General features: G+C 39.9%; 1 protein-coding gene across 1 annotated transcript; it reads left to right on the top strand.

Moving 5' to 3' along the window:
• The first annotated feature begins 5,245 nt into the window (after positions 1-5,245).
• On the top strand, positions 5,246-6,804 carry LOC139850058 (uncharacterized). The gene is made up of 3 exons (XM_071839652.1): positions 5,246-5,641; positions 6,644-6,703; positions 6,790-6,804. The coding sequence occupies exons 1-3, from the start codon at positions 5,246-5,248 to the stop codon at positions 6,802-6,804; spliced, it is 471 nt and encodes a 156-aa protein (XP_071695753.1).
• Positions 6,805-9,581: the final 2,777 nt, after the last annotated feature.

The raw sequence follows: 9,581 nt of genomic DNA on the forward strand, positions 1-9,581 counted from the left end.
GTGGTGGCATGGCTTTTCTTGCCCATGTGGTTGATACTTGAGATGAGCCACCATCCATTTGTGAAATTCCGGTGATAAGTGAATTTGAAGACGTTTTTTCGGATGAGTTACCGGGTGTTCCGGTGGAAAGACAAGTTGAATTTTGCATTGAGTTGGTTCCGGGGGCTACCCCCATTGCTAAAACTCCTTATCGTTTAGCACCAACGGAAATGCAAGAGTTGTTAAATCAAACCCAAGAGTTGCTTGAGAAGGGTTTCATTTGACCGAGTGCTTCGCCATGGGGCGCTCCGGTTTTATTTGTGAAGAAGAAGGATGATAGTATGCGGATGTGCATCGATTATCGGGAGTTGAATAAAGAGACGATCAAAAATCGTTATCCATTGCCTCAGATTGACGATTTGTTTGACCAACTCCAAGGTGCAACGTATTTCTCTAAAATCGACCTACGTTCCGGCTATCACCAAATGCGGGTCCGTGAGGAAGACATTGATAAAACGGCTTTCCGAACACGTTACGGGCATTTTGAGTTTGTAGTTATGCCTTTTGGTCTTACGAATGCACCGGCGGCATTCATGGATCTTATAAACAGAGTGTGCCAACCTATGTTGGACAAGTCGGTAATTGTGTTCATTAACGACATACTTGTCTATTCGAAGAGTATGAAGGAACATGAACATCATTTGCGAAGTGTGTTAAAGACGTTACGGAAGGAGAAGTTGTATGCTAAATTCTCCAAATGTGAATTTGGCTAAGGGAAGTCCAATTCCTTGGCCATATTGTGAACGAAAATGGTATTCAAGTAGATCCGGGGAAGATTGAGACGGTAAAGAGTTGGGGACGACCGACTACGCCTACGGAAATCCGAAGTTTTCTCGGATTGGCCGGTTATTATCGTCGGTTTATCCAAGACTTTTCTAAGATTGCTTCTCCATTGACGAAATTGACAAGAAAGAATGCTAGATTTAATTGGGAGAACGAGCAAGAAATTGCTTTTCAATTGTTAAAAGAGAAGTTATGCCAAGCTCCGGTGTTAGTATTGCCGGAAGGTGTAGAAGACATGACGGTTTATTGTGATGCGTCTTTAAATGGGCTCGGGTGTGTTCTAATGCAAAGAGGTAAAGTCATCGCTTATGCCTCTCGACAATTAAAGGAACACGAAACGAGATACCCGACTCATGATCTTGAGTTGGCGGCAGTTGTACATGCGTTGAAAATTTGGCGCCATTACTTGTATGGTGTTAAGTGTACGATTTATTCGGATCACAAGAGCTTAAAACATCTTTTTGATCAACGAGATTTGAATTATCGTCAACGTAGATGGATGGATGTGGTGAAAGACTATGATTGTGAAATACTTTATTATCCGGGTAAGGCGAATGTGGTCGCGGATGCGTTAAGCCGAAAGAGTCAACATCCGGCGATACGATTAGGATCGTTACGCATGATTATTACTAACGATATTCTTGTTAAGCTCGGCGAGACTCAAATCAAAGCTTTTGTTAACAATAAGCATGAGGAATGAATCGTGGGACAAACGGAGTTTATTACCTTAGGTCTGCATGGTTTGTTATCTTTTCAAGGAAGAATGTGGGTGCCTAAAATAGGTGATCATCGATGAGTGCTACTAGATGAAGCACATAAGTCAAAATATTCTATTCACCCGGGTGCAATGAAAATGTATCTTGATTTAAGAAAGGAGTATTGGTGGCCGGGCAAGAAACGTGATGTTGTTAAGTATGTTGAACAATGTGTCACGTGTTTGCAAGTTAAGACCGAACACCAAAAGCCGTATGGTATGTTACAACCGTCAGAAATCCCGAAATGGAAGTGGGAGCACATTACCATGGATTTCATTACAAAGTTACCAAAGACGGCGAGAACCCAATTTGATTTGATTTGGGTGATAGTTGATCGGTTGACGAAGAGTGCCTTATTTCTTCCCATTCTGGAAGCGATATCATCGGAGACTTTGGCTAAGCTGTTCATCAAGGAGGTGATATCAAGGCATGGGGTTCCTATATCTATTATTTCTGATCGAGATACCCATTTTACATCTCGGTTTTGGGAAAAGTTTCATGAAGATATGGGTACACAATTGAAATTAAGCACGGCGTATCATCCTCAAACGGACGGTCAAACCGAACGTACGAATCAAACATTGGAGGATATGTTACGGGCGTGTATTATCGATTTCGGTGGTAGTTGGGATGAGCACTTGCCTTTGGTGGAATTCTCGTACAATAATAGCTATCATGCTAGTATTAGAATGACACCGTATGAGATGCTTTATGGGCGAAGGTGTCGAACTCCCATTTGTTGGGGTGAGGTGGGCCAAAGAGAAATCGGGAGTACCGATTTGGTTTTAGAGACGAATAGCAAGATCGATATGATTCGGGCTCATTTGAAAAAGGCTCAAGATAGACAAAAGTCATATGCCGACAAACGAAGACGACCGATTGAATTCCAAGAAGGTGACATGGTGATGCTTAAAGTTTCGCCATGGAAAGGTGTTATTCGGTTTCAAAAACGAGGAAAGTTAGCTCCTCGGTTTATTGGTCCGTTTAAGATTTTAGCTCGTGTTGGTGAAGTAGCGTATTTTTTGAAATTACCCGAAGAGCTTGCGGGGATCCATAATACATTTCATGTTTCCCATCTCCGTAAGTGCCTTGCGGATGATTCTTCATGGGTACCATTAGACGAGATTGAGCTAAACAACAAGTTAGAGTATGTTGAGAAACCGATTGCTATACTCGATGAAAAAGTAAAAAGGTTGAGACATAAAGAGGTGAGAACTTTTAAAGTTCAATGGAGTCATAGTAAAGGTTCCGAGTTTACATGGGAACCCGAAGAGTTTGTATTGGTGTATCTTCCAGCTTGTCATGCGGCTTGGATCGCGAGGACGCGCTCCGATTCAAGTGAGGGAGAGTTGTAACATCCCGTTTTCTTCATACGTGTCTTAAGGTACTTATGTAATCGTTCGAACGTTTATATTTCGCTTGTTTATGTGATTAAACGATATAAAGTGTTAACTCGATGTATACGAGATATATTCATATGTATATCATTGAGAATGTATGCATGTATAAGTATATGCATGGGTTATGTTGGTGTTAAGTCATGTGAGACTTAAAGACGAAGTTTAAATGTGTGTAGGAAGCGTGAACGAGGTGTACAAGTAGAATAAATCTTTGTTGATTTAAAATAGTCGAAATGGCCAGTTACAGGCCATTGCCGCGCCGCGGAGATCTTGGGCGCGCCACGACAAACAAAGCAAATCAAAGTCAGGAGTGAATTAACACATCTCAAAAATCCAGTGTATTGTCGCGCCGCGACAATTGAGGTCGCGACGCGACAAAGCTGCAGAACTTATCCGTTTTTCCCATTTAAAAAGAGGTGGTCCAAGGGTATTTTTGTCTTTTTGCATATGGATCTGATTGGAGCTTTAAACCTCAACCACATATCTCATTTAATTCATTTCCTTTTTCCTTTTCTTTCCATTTTCTCTTCCAAAACATAAAACCCATTTGGATTAAAAGTGAGATTCGAAGGTGAAGACTTGTGATTCGATCTTTGGAGCAAATAGGAAATTTGTTCTCCTCGTTCTTGGCTACGACTTGATAGTATTGGTAAGTCTTAACTCCACGTTTTGAGTTTTAGTTAATTTATGGCTAGGGTTTGGTCATTTGAGTCTTGTGAGACCCATTTGGGAGTTAAATGGGTGAATTTGGGTAATATGGATGAAAGGAAACCCTAATAGCTATAACCTAGGGTTTGGTCTTATGAATTGAGGTTGTAAGTGTCAATTGGTGTTGTTAGTCACTAACACACTTGTTTAATGTTGAAAGACTTGTAAATGGTGAAGTGTGACTTAAATTATGAGTCTAAGTGCTAAAATGGGTCAAATGGGTCAAATGGGTAATGGTTGACCTAATTGGGTGAAATGGGTATAAAATACTCTAAGTTTGTGTTAGTTAAGGTTAGTAAGCTTTAGTGATTTAAGATGAGTCTTAGCCATTAATGGGCGGTTTTGGTGTAGTTGAGCCATTTAATGCAAATTGGGTCATTAAATGCTCAAGAGTGAGTATTGTGGTTAATTCCACTAGTTGTGTATTGAATCTGTACTTATTGTATTAGGTACTTCACTTTGAAGCTTGCGGAGTTGTTAATTCATCGCCTAGTCTATAAGGTGAGTGGAATAATTATGCGTACATGTATATGGCGTGTTTATTTGTGAATGTTATGGTATGAACCACGTGCCGGTAGTACCATAACATGTATGTGATGAGTATTATGATGTGAACCACGTGCCGGTAGCATCAAGTGTGAACCACGTGCCGGTAGCACTATAAAATTTGGATGTGAACCACGTACCGGTAGCATCAAGTGTGAACCACGTGCCAGTAGCACTATAAAATTAGGCGTGAACCACGTGCCGGTAGCGCCAAAGTGTGAACCACGAGCCGGTAGCACTATAAAAGAGTGAGACTCAAATGCGTATGGTGTGAACCACGTGCCGGTAGCACCATAGCGTTATGGTTAACCATATTATGTTGATGGATATTGTTTAGCATGCTATATATATATATATATATATATATATATATATATATATATATATATATATATATATATATATATATATATATATATATATATATATATATATATATATATATTGTGCTAGTATATGCTAATGTGATGTTGTGATAGTGTACGAATTGTTAGCATCATGAGTAAGACGGCATGCTATTTGAGTATTATTTCTCGTATCAGGTATTTGGTGGGTACGAATGCAAATAGATGGGTTATATATGTGTATGTATAATTGTTACACTCACTAAGCTTTGCTTACCCACTTGTTGTTTATCTTTTTAGGCTCCGGCTTGGATAAAGGCAAAGGTATTCAGTTGGATTAGTGGCCCTCCACTTTGTTTTGATAGGGGATGCCTTGGATGAAGCTTTTGGAAGTCGATCTAGTGTTACGGGTAGTTTTTCCCCAAACCATGCTCAAGTTTCGTTTGGATTAAAACTATCTTTTGAATGGGTCGAACTTGTGTTACATTTGTTAAGGGCCTTTGTGCCGTTTGTAAACATTAAGATTGTGATATTGTTTAAATGGGTTATATGTAACCGTTTAATTTGGAGCTAATGGTTAATTAATTTTTAAAAAAAAAGTTGTTGTCATATTGATTAAGGGTTGGGTTGTTTCAATACCGATCCACGTATACGTCCGGTAAACTTTGAGATGGGAGATCATGTTTACTTGAAAGTTTCACTTTGGAAAGGAGTTATCAGGTTTGGTAAGCGGGGTAAGTTAGCTCCAAGATACATTGGGCCATTCAAAATTATTCAGACGGTCAATGATCAGACGGTTGTATTAGAGCTCCCGGCAGAGTTCACAAGAATACACAACACATTCAACGTGTGTTACCATATGAAATGTAAGGTCGATGATGAGACGCAAATGGTTTCGTTGAGTGATTTGAGGGTGGAGTTGAATCAAAAGTTAGTTGAAGAACCGGTTAGAATTGTCGATAGAAAGGTAATGAAGTTGAGAAATAAGGAGATCCAAATGGTGGTTGTTGAATGGAAGCATTGCTTAGGATTGAACCTTATGTGGGAGACTGAAGAGTTGATGAAGGCACGTTACCCGCATCTATTAGACCTTAGCGAGATTTCGAGGATGAAATCTTCTTAAGGGGGTGGATTTGTAACATCCTCGGTTTGGGCCTAGATGTAAGATGACTTTATTGCCCTTAGGCATATTTGTGTGATTATTTATGCCTTTATTTTATTTAAAATATTTAATATTATTTTATTATTTGGTTAAGATCAGTTTGTGACAAGGGTCACAGAACAGGTTCGTTTATTTAATTTGGACTCCGTTAGAGTTGTCAAATTAAGTGTTAAAGATATCAGATTATTGATAAATACCCGTGTGTTGTGGGGTATGGGTTTTTAACCCCAATTTAGTGTACGAAGCTACTTTTCACTCTCATTCTTCTCAAACTCTCTAGAAACCTCACCAAACACCCCGTACTCACTTCATCTTCACCCTCTCAAACCCTAAATCATTTGGTCTCGAATTAAAGTCTAATTTTAGTGTCAACTCGTTCCTTGTGTTGTTGTGATTCTAACAAGGTAAAGTTTGTATGATTTCGTGATCAAATTAGTGTCAAAATAAGTGTTTTGGTTAAGTTTTATAAAAGTGGGGTTTGGTGTCAAATTGGTACAATTTGTAGTTGTTTGTGCTTAGATTTGGTGTGTTTATGTTCCAAAAGGTTTAGTGTACAAGATGTGTTCAATTTTGAGGTAAAAAATGAGTCCAAAATCGAGATTTGGTGGTTTTTGGGTGAAACCCGTATCTGAGTTCATCTTACAGAAGAACACGGTCGACCAAGTGTCTCCTGACACTCGACCAACAGTCTAGACGATCGACCGAAGGTGTTTGCATATGACCATCGGCCAAGTGATTAGACACTCGACCGAGTGTGTATGGATAGTCGGCCGACTGTTTCTGACTGTCGACCGAGGGTCTTTGGCAGTGAAATTTTTTACTAAGTGTTGATGTCTAGTCATTATGCTGCCCGTGTGACTAGTTTTGATTAGAACATTATATTAACTTGTATTGCCTTATGTTCAGGTGATAAGGATAAGGAAGCAGCTCAGTGATATATTATCTGAGCTATTTGCTGGTATTTCGGTGAGTGGGTCTATCTCCAGATAGAGTAATAAGTAGCTGACACACTACTTGTTCAGACTCTTTATTACTATGTTTGTTTATTATAGCGATGCTCAGTATGATTGTCATGCGTAGTTAGATATTGCCATGCTACTTAGGAAGATTGCATGACTGATTATCTGTGATCTTATGTACGCACTATTTGTTAGACACCAACCGATGTGGCAAGGTTGAGAACCCACCGAGGCAGCAAGGTAGGTTTTGTGTGAGGTCGACCGTGGTATCCTGGTCGGGTCATGATGTTACTGTCTGTTTAGTATAGCATAGAAAGATGCATGTATTGCGCCTGGATGGTTATGCAGTAGATTCAGTAAAATAGACTATCGATAGACTGTAGCCTGATGTAAGACCCTAAACCCAACTGTACTTGAGTACATGAACATTGTATAGTCAAACTGGATTTAAACTGAAATAGACAGACTGCTCAGACCATGGTGCGCGCCGCGCACATCTAAGTGAGCGCGCCGCGCACAGCCCTTGAGACAGAATTCTGTTTCTGATGTTTTGAGTTAAATGAAGGGCATTTTGGTCTTTTCACTTGAGGCCGGATGTGTGGCCATATTATCAGTTTTGGATCTAGTTTTGGACCACATTTCAAATCCACAAACACTCTCATTTCATTCTTAGAGAGAGAGAGAGAGAGATTTCTACAGAGAGATTTGGAGATTTGGAGAAGAGGGAGCTTGAATCGATCAAAAGCTCAAGTGTTAAGGTTGTTCATCTCGCTCTTGGCTACGTTGTGGTAGTATTGGTAAGTTCTAACTCCGAGTTTTCATAGTTTGATTTAGTGTTCATAATTGGGTTTTTGATTTGAGTGTTCTTGAGTAAACCCACTAGTTGATAATTGGGTGATTGAGTTAGTAAATGGTGTTGATAACCATTGTTGGTGGGTTTTGGGTTGGATGATGAAATTGATTAGTTGATAATCTTGTTCGGGTGTTAATATGACTAGTTAACTTAGGTTATAAGTGATTAATTGTGTAAGCTTGCAAATGGGTGTTTTGACTTGAGATTAGGTCAAAATGGATTTTGTGTAAATTGATGCAAGTATAGTGTTTTGATGATTGAAACCTTGAGTTAAATGAGTTTATGGAACCTAATCACTAGTCGATTGTGATTATGGGTGTTTCGGGTGATATTTGACTTAGTCAAATTGGAGGTAAGTGCTAATGGGTCGAAATTGCACTTATGGTGTTTTGATTATAAGCTAGAGTGTTTAGCTTATTTGTTTGTGAATTACTTAGGTGTTTTGCATTGGACGATTTGGAGCTCAAGTAGGATTGCTTTTCAAGAAATCGAGGTGAGTGGAATATTTATACGCTTATATATATAATTTGGTTGCTTGCGTGCGAAGTGGTAAGTGACATCCGTTAGGATTCACTTTTCTTGGACCACAATTGAGTTGGGATAATATAGTGATTGATATCCGTGTGGATAGCTCTTCGTCGGCTATATTCGGTTTGTGTATCTGGCGAGCGATTAATGTTTGACCTATCGCTCTTTGTCGTCCACGTGTTTATGTGTGTGTTTGGAATGTGGTGAGTGATATCCGAAAGGAATGACTCTTTGTCGACCACAATTGGAGGTGAGCATGTGACGAGTGATTAACGTTTGACCTATCACTCTTCGTTGGTCACATGTGAGTATTTGGTTATGTGGCGAGTGATTAATGTTTGACCTATCGCTCTTCGTCGGCCACATGTGTGTATGGGTAAGTGGTGAGCGTTATCCATTTGGGGATCCTCTCTTCGTTGGCCACTTATCGTGGGATGGTAAGCGGTTCCGCTTTTCATCGGCCATCCTTGTGATTGAGGTAAGTGTTAACGTTTTGGTTGCACTTTTCGTCGACCTCATGGTGCGTAGTGGTGAGTGGTTAACGTATTTGACCTACCGCTCTTCGTCGGCCACGTACGCGTTGCGATGGGTGGTGAGTGGCTAACGATTTTAACCTACCGCTCTTCATCGGCCACCATCGAGTCGAATGTTGACATTGTATATGTTGGGGTGTGCATGTTTCATTGGTATTGCACGTATTATTGTTGAGATCTCTATGCTAATGTTGTTGACTTGTTGTACGTACGATTTTACGTTTATTGCGTTTTGCTAATGATTATTGTGTTTTTTGTGTAGGTGTATGCAAGTAATTGGATTATGTATGTATGCGTATAAGTATTGCATTCACTAAACATTAGCTTACCCTCTCGTTGTTTATATTTTTAGGTTCGGAGGCGGACGTGGCAAGGGTATGCTCGGGATTAGATGATTTTCCCCTTTTGATGCTTGCTTGGATTACTTTTGGTATCGACTTAGGATTGGGTAGTTTATCCCCAAACATCATGCTCGTGGTTGTGTTTGGAACTTAAACTCATGTAGTCGAAAACTTGTATTTGTACGAAAGTCGTAAAACGGCCAATGTGGGCCCGGTGTCATAAATCTTGTTTTATTATTGAAACGTGTTAGTTTTACATATTATAAAATATTGTGAAAATTATCTTGTCTAAAAGTGTCGGGAAGTGGGTGATCTTTAATCGAAAAATGACAAAACCGAACAGAACTGATCAGGCCTTGTGCGCGCCGCGCACAATGTGTGGTGCGCGCCGCGCACCTTATCTGCATAAAAAAAAAATTCGCGTTTAAGGTTGGATAACGGGTTGGGTTGTTACAAGTGGTATCAGAGCATGGTCTAAGGGATTTAGGTGACTTGAGATAGGCGCCTAGACTTAGACTTTTTGTGTGTGCTTATTTGTTGCGGGACTTGTAGGATTACGGGTCGGTTCGGGTTTTAGCTAGTGCCTTAGATTGTAGGTGAACTAGCTATGTATTGATTATGTGTTACTGA

Source organism: Rutidosis leptorrhynchoides, chromosome 5 (assembly GCF_046630445.1).
Source record: "Rutidosis leptorrhynchoides isolate AG116_Rl617_1_P2 chromosome 5, CSIRO_AGI_Rlap_v1, whole genome shotgun sequence".
Lineage (NCBI taxonomy): Eukaryota > Viridiplantae > Streptophyta > Magnoliopsida > Asterales > Asteraceae > Rutidosis > Rutidosis leptorrhynchoides.